At 36.8% G+C, this 15,942-nt stretch overlaps 2 protein-coding genes and 1 long non-coding RNA gene across 4 annotated transcripts in view; 2 read left to right on the forward strand and 1 right to left on the reverse strand.

The window, feature by feature from the left end:
- The window catches only part of LOC148940284 (uncharacterized), a 37,294-nt gene extending 36,011 nt beyond the window's left edge, over nucleotides 1-1,283 (forward strand). Inside the window, exon 4 of the mRNA XM_089106271.1 lies at nucleotides 1,149-1,283. Coding sequence (XP_088962397.1) covers nucleotides 1,149-1,162 — 14 coding nt within the window. The 3' untranslated portion in view covers nucleotides 1,163-1,283. The remainder of the gene's footprint in view (nucleotides 1-1,148) is intronic.
- LOC148940283 (uncharacterized) overlaps nucleotides 1-15,942 on the forward strand; it is a 351,557-nt gene that overhangs the window by 80,714 nt on the left and 254,901 nt on the right. The gene's annotated exons all lie outside the window — the stretch shown is intronic.
- Nucleotides 1,217-6,443, reverse strand: LOC148940285 (uncharacterized). Its single transcript, XR_016143477.1, has 2 exons — nucleotides 5,725-6,443; nucleotides 1,217-1,319 (listed from the first exon to the last, which is right to left on the reverse strand). It is a non-coding gene; the product is annotated as an uncharacterized LOC148940285 (long non-coding RNA).

Here is a 15,942-nt window from a genome sequence, read left to right on the forward strand (position 1 = left end):
TGTGCAACCCAATGGCGAATTCAAGAAAGGGTTTGTTACTTATTTAGAATTTTGTCATAATTTCTTGAATGAAATGACTTTTTTGTTTATCCAAGAGGCGAATTCAAGAAAGAATTTGTTTCTTACTTACAATTTTTTCATAGTTTCTTAAATGAAGTCTCTGCATTGTGTATCCAAGAGGTGACTTCAGGAAAGAGTTTCTTACTTGCTTACAATTTCTTCATAATTTATTAATGAAATTTCTGTAATGTATATCCAAGAGTTGAAAACAATAAAGAGTTTGTTACTTACTTGCAATTTTTTCACAATTTCTTGAATGAAGTATCTGTACTGTATATCCAAGAGGTGAAATCAATAAAGAATTTTTTACTTACTTACAAATATTTTCATAGTTTCTTGAATTAAATTTCCGTATTGCGTATCCAAGAGTTGACTACAAGAAAGAAATTGTTAATTACTGACAATTTTTTCATAATTTCTTGAATTAAATTTCTACATCGTGTATCTAAGTCTTGAAAACAATAAAGAGTTTGTTACTTACTTGGAATTTTGTCATAATTTCTTGAACGAAATGTCTTTTTGTTTATCCAACAAGTGAATTCAAGAAAGAATTTGCTACTTACTTACAATTTTTTCATATTTTCTTTAATGAACTTTCTGCATTGTGTATCCACGAGGTGACTTCAGGAAAGAGATTGTTACTTGCTTACATTTTTTTCATAATTTCAAATAGGTGAAAACAATAAAGAGTGTCAGAGGGTACTCACTCTCTTTGAAAAGGTGTAGAGCATCAAGCAAATAGTATGGTCCTAGGGCCTCAAGCAAATAGCATGGTAATTCTTATGGCCTCAAGCAAATTCATTATAAGCATCCTACTATTATTAAATCCATTCATTGTATTGAAATACCTCCCGCTAAGAAATGGCCACCTCAAGGGTACCCACTTACTTTCTGGATTGATGCAATAAACCAATAGATTCTAGTCCGTAATATCAGTCCAGAAAAGGCCCCGAAAGGTTCGCTTGGGAAAAGCTGAGAGCTCTGTAAAGCAAGTCAAGCATTAGAAAGAAAAAGACCAAACAAAGTTCTAACCTATAGGGAACAGCTTTCTTGGCAGCAACTCTATAAATGTCTTTCTTCGATTCCAGGTCATTCTTGTTGATGATGTCTGCACACTCATTTTCTTGGATTCTTCTAACTGGGATGCAGCCCATGGTTACATTTGAGCCAAAAAACATATTGCCGAATCCGGTGGCTTGTACATGACCCAAAGGCCCAGGGATGCTTTCTTCCTGTTTCGCGCATGGCAGACGTAAAATCTGAAAAAAAAAAACACGATGAAGACGAGATGAAAGAGGATTCTTCTTTCTTTCTGCCCCCTCCTCAACCCCTCGCTCTTTACGCTAAAGTTTGACTCTTTCTCACAACTCTATTTTTTTAAACAATAAAAAATGTTCGCGTAAAGAGCGGGGGGTTGACGAGGGGACGGCCCTTTCATACACAAAATAATTTCTGTTCGTTTTTAGTTTTAATGTCGCTCATTACTTTCAGTTAAAAAAACTTTTTTTATTTGATATGGAAACAACAGGTAAAATAGTGCGACCATTTGCCTTCTCTTTCTGATAAACACTCAATATGATTATTTTACAAAACTCGTCAAAAAAATCGGCCAATGGAATGAAAGCACACTTTTTAAAATGGAAGTAAAATGCGGTAAATTCTCTTTTTTCACTTTGGATATACCATAAAACCACTTATAAGAGGAAATTTTGATAGAACAAATTTTGAAAAGTCTAGGCTATAACTAAACGAAATAAATACGCAAATTTTCCACATATATGAAAACCACAAGAAGCTAGTTAGATTAGCTCAAAATGAGTATTTATAATGCTAAACTCAAGATATGTCTGCAAACCAAGATTAGAATATTAGAAGCTACAGTCATGACAGTGGTCAAATATGGCTCTGAAGTATGGACGCTCCGAAAAGCGGATGAAGATTTGCTAGATGTTTTCCAGAGAAATTGCTTAAGGATTGTTCTGGGTACCCGGCTGACTGACCGTATTTCAAACAATAGGCTTTACGAGAAATGTGGTTCAATACCGCTCTCTAGGGATATAATGAAAGAAAGGTTGCGGTGGCTAGGGCACGTTATGTGGATGAAGGATGACAGATTGCCGAAGATTGATCTTTTCGGCCAACCGTCTATGGCTAAACGGAAAGCAGGTCGTCCTCGTCTGTGGTGGGAGGACGACGTCATAAAGAAAGATTTAAAGGAAATGGGAACTTAGTGGGCGGGTGTAAAAAGGGAGGCTTTGAATAGATTGGGGTGGGGGAGGAGCGTGTGTAGCTGTGTTGGCCTCAGGTGGCTTGGTGCTGCGGTGAGTTGTTTGTAGTAGTGGTAGTGTAAATCAAGAGGTTACGACAACATCACTTCCTGTATACTAGAGACATGAAAACAACTGCGTGTGCACCTTCAGCAAGACAGTTCGCAGCCCCCTGAACTGGTGTATAACTTTTGAGCTGTGACTTCTTGAGTAAATTTATTCTCTTGCTAGTTCTCCAGCGAATCCCGAACTGGAACACTCCAGCGAAATTCCAGCGAATCCCGAATTGGATTACCGGTTCACCAAGTAAGATAAGATAATAATTATTCTTCATTAAATACACATACAATAATACATGTTATTATTCCCCCCAAAGCTCACTGGCCTGTAAAGAAGGGGGAAGATAAATGAGTTACTAACACAGAGATGAATAACAAAAGAAAATTTAAAAGATCACTTACTCACAGACAGAAGAGCAAAAGGACAAGAAAAGAAAATATAGATAAAATGAAAACTATAGAAAAAATAGAATAAATACACTAAATTAATTAAGTAGATTAAATAGTCAAAAAAATTAAAAAAAATTAAAACAGATAAAATAACTTCTACGTAGCCAAAGAATTGCTAACAATTTTTTTTAAACGAATTGAATGAGTGGCACCCTCGATCTGAGTCAGGCAACTTATTCCAAACAATATGACACGCCATTAGAGGATTAAAATCTGACCTTATGCAAGGAGTAAATGGAACTTGAACTTGATTTGTCATATTGCGAGGATTATAATTATTTTGATTAGATGTAAAAGTCCTTGGGAGGTCCCTAAGGTTAAAATACCAAGGAAATCATGCTATTTTCCCTACCTGTGCCGTGTCGTCAGAGCTCCGGTAGAAACAGCTGAGCGCATTGTACAGGAGCGAAGGGGGGGGGGGTAGGAGGATCACTTATTGATTTCCCTGTTATCCCGACCATATTCCAAGTAATTGAAACACCCAGGACTCCTGCCTGGACATGTCAAATCTTCCCTGGACATGACAAATCTTGCTTGGGCGGGAATTTTGCCAGCTAGAAACACGTGGGAGGGGCTCCCCTTGTTAATTTCCCTTTTATCCTGACTCCACTTCAAGTAATTGAAACATCCAAGAATCTTGTCAGCTAGAAACAGGGCATGTTGTGACGTCAGAGGGCATGCGTTTAAAATACTATTGAAAAAGGGAGCGCATATCCTTAAATACAAAGGGGTTCGTCGGATGATGTCAGAAGGCTCCGGTAGAAACAGCCGACCGCATTGTACAAGAGCGAGGGGCTAGGAGCTTCACATATACACTCCTTATAGGACTCATGGAAATGCCATGTTAATCTGCTATCCGTGCGTTTAAAATCCAATACTAATTTCCCTATTATCCTGACCACACTTCAAGTAATTATATTGTGTCATAGCATCAGGGAATCTTGCCAGCCGGTAACAGGTGCGAGGGGCTAGGAGCTACAATTGTACATCTCCTATCTGACTCACGGAGATACCATGTTAATCTGCTATCTGACTCACAGAAGTAATCATGGCCTCACTATTGTGGTCTCCGAAATTATTTCCAGGGAACTAGCTTATATTCCTTGCCCCAAAAACATCTTGGGACTTTTTACTTTTGCTTACCTTCCTCAAAGGCTTAAACAATTAAAATTAATAAAGTAAATTCAAATGAATGCGAAATTAAAAAAAAAAAAAAAACAACAGAAAAACATACAAAGTTATAAAAGCAGAAGAGAAATTAATGGTAGGAACGGACGTCGACAAGGACTTTTATGCGTGAGGAATAACATTTAAAAGTGGACCACATAGGGATGTCAGTTTACGAAAATGCTTGGGGGGGTATTTTCGATTTCTTTCAATAGAAAAATAAATACAATTATTTTACAATCCTTTTGGGGCCCGACGGACATAAATTGAGGGCCCAATCAATCCCCCCCCCGCCACTGCTCATATCGCCAATTAAGAAAAACACATAAAAAAGGGCAAATTAGGTAAAAAATATTAGAAAACCCATGTTCTGAAGATTTCGGGCACATATCTACAACCACCTTCCCCCTCCCTGTATGTGTTAGGATGATAGTTTTACTTATACAAAATTATAGAAAAAAGCAAAAACACGTTTGAAACTTTGCTGAGTATCGTTAAATAATCTACAACATCGTTAATTTTTTCTCTCTGAAACCTGCATGAATTTCTACTTCCACTCTTATCAGGAATAGATTCGCCGAAGCTGGAAATAATTTGAAAACATAATGTCCGGCCGAATTTCAGAGCATCAAAATACCCACTTCCTACAATTAACTCAGTGGACCATCGAGATCTCACACGCATTGCAACACCCCAGAGGGCCTCTTTCTTCCACGTTGAACTGCAGGAACTGCAAGACCATGGATACTGTCACTGAATTTTAGTAGGGACATGGAATGTAAAGTCAGGAAATGTTCTTGTAAGCAGAGTACACGATTGCAGTGGACATACTGCACTGGTGCTGCAATGGCAGACATGCTTTCTATGAAAGGTAGTTTCTCAGTTTATAGAATATTTACGTTCCACATGCAGACTCTAAGCAGGGAGTTCGTCATTTGTTGCTCAAAAGCGCCTTACACTTCACATCCCCAGAACAGGGAATGTCCTTAGAACTGATGTGGTCACCGGCTCACCGAGAACAACAGGCTGAGTTCTTACAATTTTTCGCAGAATTTCCATATAGCTATATATTAGAGTCGTTATACTTTTATCAGCCCGCTCATGATAAAGAATGGTAAGTAAAGATCTGTTCTTGCTAGCAGTAACCAAAACTCTAAAAACTGGCATTTCTACTTTCACACTTACTTGTATATAATCCGCAAAGATGAGGTGGAGCCAAAATAAACACCCCAGAGGGCCTCTTTCTTCCACGTTGAACTGCAGGGACTGCAAGACCATGGATACTGTCACTGAATTTTAGTAGGGACATGGAATGTAAAGTCAGGAAATGTTCTTGTAAGCAGAGTACACGATTGCAGTGGACATACTGCACTGGTGCTGCAATGGCAGACATGCTTTCTATGAAAGGTAGTTTCTCAGTTTATAGCATATTTACGTTCCACATGCAGAATCTAAGCAGGGAGTTCGTCATTTGTTGCTCAAAAGCGCCTTACACTTCACATCCCCAGAACAGGGAATGTCCTTAGAACTGATGTGTTCACCGGCTCACCGAGAACAACAGGCTGAGTTCTTACAATTTTTCGCAGAATTTCCATATAGCTATATATTAGAGTCGTTATACTTTTATCAGCCCGCTCATGATAATGAATGGTAAGTAAAAATCTGTTCTTGCTAGCAGTAACCAAAACTCTAAAAACTGGCATTTCTACTTTCACACTTACTTGTATAGAATCCGCAAAGATGAGGTGGAGCCAAAATAAACTGATCCATGAGAACCTTTCGAGCAACCGCAGATAAGCTCCTTCCAGGCCATCGATAGTCAATGAATCTATACCTTGAAACAAAATGCGTCTAAAAAAGAATAAAGAACAAACTTTTACAGAGAAAAAAAAACAGTGCTTAGATTCCATTCGTTGATTTTTTGGTATCAACCGTCACATTTTTTTTTTTTTTAGCCAATTGCATCATTACTTAAGCGTATGTAAGATACAGAAGCCAAACAGACATGCGTTTTTTGCCAGTTGCAGCATTTAACACTTACTGTTGAGTAGCAATTGGTGTTGACAGGGTTGCCACCACCAGTAATTTTTGGTGATTTTCTTGGTGAAAAACTGGTGATTTTTATTTCGTTGTGGTGGCAGCCCTGGGTGTTGATATAGGTGATCGAATTACCAATGAAGAAGTGTTACTATGTCAAATTTTTAGCCAATAAAACAACTTAAAACGTAGTTGGTTCTTTTGTAAGAGGTTTATTCAAGTAAAAAGAAAATCAAGTTTATAAATCACAGTATTCTTACAAGTTAAGTCTCTATTTCTCTTTGGCTTAAATGTCGTGCAAAGGGGCAAACGAATTGAAATAATGAAAAACTTGCTATTTCAAATAAAGTGAAATGAAAATTCAGTGAAGTGAAATGAAAATTGAGTGTCGTTACGCAGGTAAAACAAAAAATAAAACAAGTATATGTGTCATGATTTTACCCTTCATCCTCTCTAGAATAGTGGAAATATATATCGATACGAGTTTTTTATATCAAATATTATTGGACATTTTACTGAGGTAATATTATTGGTATTAAAAATAAAATTGGTATTAAAAACATTAATAATATTTTTGAGATAAATATTATTGGACATTTTACTGTTTTATTGAGATTTTGGAGGTTTTGATGTCAATTTACGTTTCATAGACAGCGCAATAGCGCTGCCTAAGTAAAGAACGATGCTGGCACAATGCATTATTTTTTGTTTTTTGGAATCTTGGTCTTAGACCAGGGCACTTCGTATCGAACGTATCGAAAGAGTTGTCGTAGAAATTTCGAAAAGGGCTCATTCGATTGGAAATTAGATTGGCTTGTACCCTTTTTAATAGTCGAAAGTGATTGGAAGGAAACTAGCACCCCTTCCACGCCCACCATTTCCCCAAACACATCCAATCAAAATTTTTAGATAGCCATTTTGTTCAGCGTAGATGATTTCCAGATAGAAATTATATTTTTGAGAAGGACATTCAGGGAAAGAATTGTAAGTTATACCCTGGGGACATATAAGGGTTTTATAGAAAGTGTTGTCGTAAAAACTTCAAAAAGGGCTCGTTCGATTGGAAATTCAAAGGGCTAGTGCCTCTTTTAATGGTCGAAAGTAATTGGAGGGCACCTAACCCCCCTCTCAAGTCCACCCTTTCCCCAAACACATCCAATCAAAATTTTGAGATAGCCATTTTGTTCAACGTAGTTGAAAGTTCTGGAAATTAGGTCTTTGAGGATGACAACCCGCCCCCCCCCACGGCCCTAAGGGCAAGGGTTGTAAGTTATGCCCTTGGGGACTATAAGGTTTTTCTTATAGAAAGCGTTGCCGTAGAAACTTCAAAAAGGGCTCATTTGATTAGAAATTGAAACAGCTAGTGCTCTTTTTAATAGTCGAAAGTGATTGAAAGGCAACTAAAACCCCTTCCACGCCCACCATTTATCCAAATACATCCAATCAAAATTTAGAGACAGCCATTTTGTTCAAAGTAGTTAAAGGTCCGGAAATTATATCTAAGAGGATGACACTCCCCCCACAGCCCTCAGGGTAAGGGTTGTAAGCTATGCCCTGGGGGCATATAAGGTTTTTATTGAAAGCTTTGTAGTAAAAACTTGAAAAAGGGCTCATTCGATTGGAAATTCAATGGGCTAGTGCCCTTTTTAATAGTCGAAAGTGATTTGAGGTCAAGTAACACCCCTCTTACACCTTTTCCCCAAACACATCCAATTTATTTTTATATAGCCATTTTGTTCAACGTAGTTAAAAGTTTCAGAAATTAGGTCTTTGAGGATTATAACCCCCTCAGAGCTCTCGGGGCAAGGGTTGTAAGTCATGCCCTGGGGGCATGTAAGGTTTTTATAGATAGTGATGCTGTAGAAACTTCTAAAAGGGCCCTATCGATTGGAAATTAGGAGGGCTTGTGCCCTTTTTAATAGTCGAAAGTGATTGGAGGATAACTAACACCTTTCTTACATCCACCATTTCCCCAAACACATTGATTTTGACATAGGCATTTTGTTCAACGTAGTTAAAAAATCTGGAAATTATGTTTTTGAGGATGACACTCCCCCCCCCACAGCCCTCAGGGCAAGGGTTATAAGTTATGCCCTGGGGACATATAAGGTTTTTTATAGAAAACGTTGTCGTAGAAACTTTAAAAAGGAATCATTCGATTGGAAATTGAAACAGCTAGTGCCCTTTTTAATTGTCAAAAGTGATTGGGTGGCAAGTAGCCTTCCTCTCCCACCGACCATTTCTCCAAATAAATCTAAAGAAAATTTTGAGATAACCATTTTTTTCAACGTACTTGAAAGGCCCGGGAATTATATCTTTGACGATGACAACCCCCTCACAGCCCTCAGCTTAAAGATTGTAATTTATGCCTTGGGGAAAATAAGGCTTTTATAGAGTGTTGTCGTACAAACTTCAAAAAAGGCTCATTCAATTAGAAATTGAAAGGACTAGCGCCCCTTTTTAATAGTCGAAAGTGATTGGAGGGCAACTAATCCCCCTCTCTCGCCCGCCATTTCCCCAAACATATCCAATCAAAATTTTGAGACAGCGATTTTCTTCAACGTAGTTAAAAGTTCTGAAAATTAGGTCTTTGAGGAAGACAACCCCCCTCCCAGCCCTCAGGGCAAGGGTTGTAAGGTATGCCCTGGGGGCATAAAAGGTTTTTATTGAAAGCGTTGCCGTAGAAACTACAAAAGGGTTCATTCGATTGGAGATTGAAAAGGCTAGTGCTTTTTTTAATAGTTGAAAGTGATTGGAGAGCAACTTGCGCCCTTCTCACGACCACCCCAAACACATTTCCCCAAACACATCCAATCAAAATTTTAAGATAGCCGTTTTGTTTAACGTAGTTGAAAGTTGTGGAAATTAGGTCTTTGAGGATGACAACTCCCTCAGAGCCCTCCGGGCAAGGGCTGTAATTTATGACCTGGGGGCATTTAAGGTCTTTACAGAAAGCGTGGTCGTAGAAACTCAAAAGGGGCTCATTTGATTGGAAATTGAAAGGGCTAGTGGCCTTTTTAATAGTCGAAAGTGACTGGAAGGCTTGATATTTTCATATTAAAGATCGATGTGGGTACAATGTGCTATTATTGTTTTCTTTTTTTTTGTTTAGACCAGGGCACTTCGTATCGAACGAGTTGTCTTAGGAACTTCGAAAAGTCCTCATTCGACTGAAAATAGAAAGGGTTAACACTATAGAGGCAATTGTTGTAGAAAAACAAAACTGTACTTTTCGAGCTTAGACTGCCATCTTGCTGTAAAAAAATATTGCTTATAGCAGCATCTTTTGATGGTGCAGAAAAATGGCAGTCGATCGATGCCTTTGGGGAGCTGCTGCGTGACATATGGCCTAAGCAGTGATTCACCAAACCAAGGGATAAGAAAAACGAATGAAAAGGTAGGTATTTTTTAAGCTAGAAACTGACAATAAAACAAAAAGGTGGGAGATTCCTTGCATATTCTTTGTGTATAAAATATATACAATTTTAAATTACTGTAGATAAAATTCATGATGTGTGCAAGAATTTGGATCAGTAGCAAGATATATTTCCTAGTGATGTAAAAATACGACATCGGACGATCGTGGCTTCAAAATTATGAAACAAACAACTAAATAAGAAAATAAAAAGGGTGAGGAAAACAATATAATTTTACATCAGCTATTATGTAGGAGGAGTCCCTCCTACATAGTAGCTCAAACTACCCCTCAGGAATGGTGGATTATTGAGTAGACAGGGTGTGTCATATGCCTAATTTTTGTTTTCTTTCTAGATGGCGGAATCTTACGACAGAGTAGGAAAACTAGCTCAAAATCGCCAAATTGACGCAGAAAAGGCCGCCAAGTATATTTTTGATATTCTAAAAGAGATGCTGTCGGAATTGTCGTATAATGATGATAACGATGAACCAGACTTCCTGTCTCCAGAAAATCTTATCAATGATCTTGATCCAGACTTGCTGCCTCTACTGGACAATCGTCATTTCTTTTTGGAAAAGGATGACATGAAGGCTAGCAGTGAACCCAGCGACGATGACTCGGGGGAAAATCCACCCTCTGTTCAGCAACAGCAACCGGTAGTAGCAAGTACTGAAAAATCAAAGAAGAAATCGAAAGTCCAAGAAAAATTCTGCTGGAAAAAAGTAGAGATAGAAAAAATTGACCTGTCTTGGAAAAGAAAAGCCTCGCCGAGTTCCAGCCATCTAGAAGAGTCCACTGAAATACTTCCAAAAAATCTTTGACAATGAACTTTTAGAGCTGATATTTGAACAAAGTAGCATCTTTGCACTTCAAACTGAGGGATGCAACCTCTGCCTCACTGTCAAAGAGCTAAAAGTTTTCATGAGCCTTATTCTAATGCTGGGGGTGATAAAAGTTCCCAATTATCGAATGCATTGGGAAGCAGCTACCATATACCCAGCAATTGCCGACAAATGGGCCGACAAAAATTTGACAATGTCAAACGTTTTCTTCATTTCAAGGACAAAGAAAGGGCTAAGAAATCTGGAGAACAAGGATTTGACAAGCTATACAAGATTCGACCCGTCCTGTGTCATATCCGTTCCAGGTTTCTCGAAGTCAGCCCCAAAGAACACCATTCAATTGACGAGCAAATGATTCCTTTCAAGGGACGAAGCAACTTAAGACAATATCTACCAAAAAAGTCAACGAAGTGGGGAATAAAAATGTTCACAATAGCTGGTGTGTCAGGTTTTGTACATTATTTTTAAGCTTATCAAAGTAAGGGCACTCTTGTTGAAGATGACATAGAGCCAGATCTTGGACTTGGAGGCAACATAGTTTTACGTCTGGTAAGTACCTTACCAGAGAAAATGAACAACAATATTTACTTTGACAACTGGTTTCCGAGCTTAAAACTAATGAGTTTGCTCAAAATTAAAGGATTACCTTGTATTGGTACGTTGAATAAAGCGCGACTGAAGGGCTGCCCGCCCTCACAGATGGTGAAATGACAAAACAAGAGAGAGGAACTTCCGATTACAGGACTGACATTCATTCTGGTGTTATTGTAGTGAAATGGTTAGATAACAACACGGTTTTCTTGGCTTCGACGTATGCAGGAATAAAGCCACAGGATACTTGCAGAAGCTGGGACGTCAAGGATGAATCTAGAATTGAAGTTTCAAGGCCAGCTAGTTTGTATAAGTACAACCGTCATATGGGCGGCGTAGATTTAGCAGAAATGCTGGTGGAGATGTGCCAAACTCATCTTCGGACATAAAAATGGTATATGAGAATCTTCTGGTGGCTTATTGGCACAGCAGTCTACATTAGTTGGTTTATTTTCAGGTCAGACGTCAAAGCGCTCACTTCAAGGACATACGAACCGATGATCTTGAGAGCCTTCAGGTCTGAAGTTGCAGCAGGGTTGTATGCCCCGGCACGTGTGATGCCCCAGCGTAAACGTGGTAGACTATCCGTAGATGTCGAAGAAAGTCCCAGCCCCATTCACAGCCGCAATCGAATCCAACCTGCAATATCTGTTCAAGCCGATAGACTTGATGACTTGCCAAAAAGGACTGAGAAGCGGAGCCGCTGCAAACAGAGCAAATCAGGATATACAACTTTCGAATGCGAAAAATGTGAACTTTCACTGTGCCTTACTGCAAAAAACAACTGTTTTAAAGCCTTCCGCAACAAGTGAAAATGCCCTATTTTTATATACTTGAGAGGCTAGTGTCGTATTTTTACAATATGGTCTAAAATTGACAATTTTGAATAAATAGTGCAAATCATTTTTTCTTGTCAACAGTCTGACCTAGGGATTGCATGGGAGGCGTTGGAGATTTTTCCTAGTATTTGTTCCTATACTGGTCTGTCAAGGGTTAATGCCCTTTTTAATAGTCAAAAGTGATTGGAGGGCAACTAGTCCCCGTCCCACGCCCACCTTCCCTTTTGCCCATTATGTTTAAAAACTAAATCTTGATTTAAGATTAAATCAAAGTGCAGTGTGTTATTGCTAATTCCCAACAAGGCATCTCAACAGTATCCTAAGAGCGACTGAGGGTATTATGTTCAAACTTTTGGGGCTACTTCTACTCTTAAAATTTAACCATATCAAAAGAGCGTAAGCGTATCCAAGCTATCAAAGAAAGTAAACAGATTTTTTTTTGCAAAAGGTATCAAGTTTCCTGTTTCAGGTCAACTAGAGGAGGCATGATGAGAAATCAAAGATTATTCTGTGTGTCTAGATATTTAAAAGGGTTTCTGATATTATACACTGCCGAAAATTTTGTTCTAGAATACAAACAGGAGGCCATACTGTAAATTCTTAAAAAAAACAAAGAGACTTAAATTACAATCTTCGTTTTCGCTAAAAAGACTATGTCAGTATAAAATGAACAGAAATTAATTAAAAAAAAAAATTTCCACAAATTAGGTATTTAAAAGAAAAGTAAGGAACTGCGTTAAACCAAAAATGAGCAAAAATTAAATTAAATAATTTACCTAGCGTGTAAAAATGTCTACTTCAGCTAATAGGAGATGCACAGAGAATAAAATGCTTTCCTGTCGTTCAACCTCATGTGGGAGTTTGGGGTCTGAAGATTTTTGCTATGAGTAGGGGATAAAATCACAAGATAATAGGCCATCACTTTTGGAGGTTTTCAAGAACACTGTACAAAAGAGGGGTTTATGCATATCATCCCCCTCGAGGTGAGTACGCATGTCTTTGGACTTAAATATTATTTCTTGTTTTGTCAATATTTGTTTTATACTCAAGTTGTTATCTAGAAAATATAAGAAAACTCAAGTAGCCAAGAGTTTGAACTTTCCTACTTAATTAAAAAAAACTTTCCACAAAATAAGTTTTTCAAAGGAAAGTAAAGAACTCTATTAAACCAAAAATGAGCAAAAATCAAATCAAATAATCTACCAACCCTGAAACTACCACAAATCAGCATCGATAAATAAATAAAACCCAAAACAACCAGAAATTACAATAAATAACCGAGTCAAACTCAAAACGAACAGAAATTAGTATGAGTAGGGCTCAGAACCCCTATGCCTTCCCAGGGCCAGAACATAATTTGCACTTTACTGAAAAAAAAAATACAAATGAATGTGCATTGTCAGTTTAATACACATATACTGTATTTAGTAATCAAAATGTTAATATCATTTGATTTATTAAAGTTAAAAAAGTAAAAACATTTACATTTTTTCAGTAAAGCGTAAATAGGCTGAAGTAGGCACATCGGAAATCACGTTTTCTTATTAAAACAAAATTAACATCATTTAAAAGCATGCTTACATGAGCGATAATATTTGTCTCCTGTCAATATTCCTTTGTTTTACTTAAGTTAATGGATACCCAATTTTGTATTCAATTTGATATTACTTTCATGTGAAAAATCGCCTTTTTTTATTCAGGAACAAGGTCATTTGTTTTTTTAACTGCTTAAAAGTTGTATTTCAGCAAACCATAATATTTGGAGGCACGAATTTTTATGAGTAATGCAGACTGGATGTACATTTTTTTATTTTTTTTTTTTTTTTTTTTTTTTATCAGCGTTACAATTTCTAATTGACATATCTCTTTCATTCATTAGTATGTTTTCGACTAGTGCAAAACATCAAACTCTCGGCCAATTAAGCTTTCTTATAATTTCTACGGAAAAAATCCAGTGTGAAGTAGATTCATAAATAAAATTTCAGACCCCCCCCCTAAGACTTGACAAAAGGAAAAACTATATCTAATTTCAAAGGCATGCATACTCGTATCAAGATGTTAATATAGGCAAATAAAAAATGATTATTTTATAAGCATAGAACAAATTTAAAAAACAATGCTCAAACAAATTCGATTGAAATTAACAAATAATAAATGATCCAATAATCAATTTAAGAAGCAAAAAAAAGTTAGTACGAAAATAAGTTAGATTGTAATTAATAGATAATTAATAACCTGATGCTAAAAATATGATAATAAGCAATATATTATAAATAATAGATATAATAAACTAATGTAGTAGATTTTCAATGAATGAAGAACCTGAAAGAACAGAGTCTCCAGCGAACAATTAACCTAAACTTAAGACAAACAGCGGAATTCCCCACAAATAAATGTGTTGTCACCACCCCTTTTAAGGCTAGAGTCTTATTTTTCCTTTATTGAACACAAAATATAGTTAGAATAGCGCTCCTTTTATTACAACGTTATGAATCAAATATCCATCAAACAACCTGAATTTATTTTTTCAGCATCGGTAAAAAACAAAGGCGGATCTAGAACAAAATCATGGGGGGGGGGGGGACAATGTGATAAGGGCGCCAGAAATGAACCAAATTGACAAGTTTAAATTAAAAAAGAGTAAAAAAAAAAGAAAAAGCCCCAGAAAATATTGGGGGCACAGCCCGCCTGCCTCCTGGATCCTCCCCCGAAAAAAAAACAGCGAATATTTGGAATTTTGGACAAGTATTTGACTTTTTAGTCCTTCAGTAAGAGAAAAATGCTTCAGTTTTTTTTTTAACAGCAGTCATTAGCAATTTGACACTTTATTCTTAAAAAAGATGAACGTGGATTGTCAGTTTAATAGACATATCCTGATTTTAATTCCTTAAAGTTTCAAGATTTTTTTTTCATTTATTAAAGTCAAAAAAGAAAAAACATTTAAAATATATTTTTTTCTGTAAAGTGCAAATTATGTTCCGGTCCAGAGAAGGCATGGGCGTTGTCCGCACTGCTCATGTTATTTTTTGCTCGTTTTGAGTTTGACTCGGTTATTTATTCTAATTAATTAAAAAAAAAAACTTTCCAAACAGCGGTTGTTAACATTAACAGAGTTTAAAAGTTTAAAAACTTTTTTTACAGCGGTTGTTAACATTTTCTTGTTAATTCTTGCTTGTTTCCATTGGTGTAATTTGACAAAACCTAAAGTGGGAGAAGAGTAGGGGGAACAGGGCGGAGAGGGATCTAGCACAACGTCTGCTGGTTAATGGAGATGGTTGCAAAAGAAAAAAACAACGCTGACATCTGTTTTTAAGCAAAGTTATGGAGGGGGAGGTTTCAGGGGATAGAACATCCCTTCATACTTTTTTATTCTGTTTTTGCATTCTTTTGTGAAAATTAGCTATCACATCAGCTTAAAGAGCTTGTAATTTTTTTTTTTAATAATTTAGACCTTCTTATGGCCAAACGGCTTGCTTTGATTCAGTTAAAAGTTAAACTAAAAGAAGAGTAGGTCCTTAGAAAATTTTATTTGATTTTGATTTCTTTATGTTTTGCAGCATATTTAAGTAACATAGCTGCAACATCATGCAATATAGACAAATTTGATTAACGTTTGACTTTTTGAGAAACCAATTAGACCCATGGGTAGCCGTTTCTTAGGACCAAATATTCTAGCATCAAAGCCCTTGATTGACCTATTTTATTCCCTAAAACTAATCATTAGTTACCGGAACTGATGAAATGAAAAGGCACTACGTTCTGCAATCGAGCCTTGAGTTGTTTTTTTTTATTATTAGTATTAAGGTAATTTTTTTTCTCGACGATAATTAATAATGTGTTACTTGACATTTCTCGTAATATTAATAATTACATCCACCCCCTTAAAATTAGGATACTAGATTGACTAGTAGACTGTGTTTTTCGTATCGTATTCGGTTCCGAACATACTTGCTTATGTTGCTTTCAGTTTCTAATGTGGAAATTGGAATATTTATTCCAACATGCGTAATATTACTGATTCCCATTTCCAAAAGATCGGAAATTGCAGCTTTTATACCTTATTTCGGAAGTCTAAACAAAACTGACCTTGCATAATGACTGATCGTCAATAACGGAAAAAAGAAGCTTAGCTTTTCGGCTCTTTACAACCTACAGATAAACGCCATCTGAATGAGTCAACTAAAAAAGAGCTTTTGCGCGACAAAATTAACA

This window comes from Artemia sp. Qi Xiang Cuo, chromosome 20, assembly GCF_049724085.1.
Source record: "Artemia sp. Qi Xiang Cuo chromosome 20, ASM4972408v1, whole genome shotgun sequence".
Taxonomy (NCBI): Eukaryota; Metazoa; Arthropoda; class Branchiopoda; order Anostraca; family Artemiidae; genus Artemia; species Artemia sp. Qi Xiang Cuo.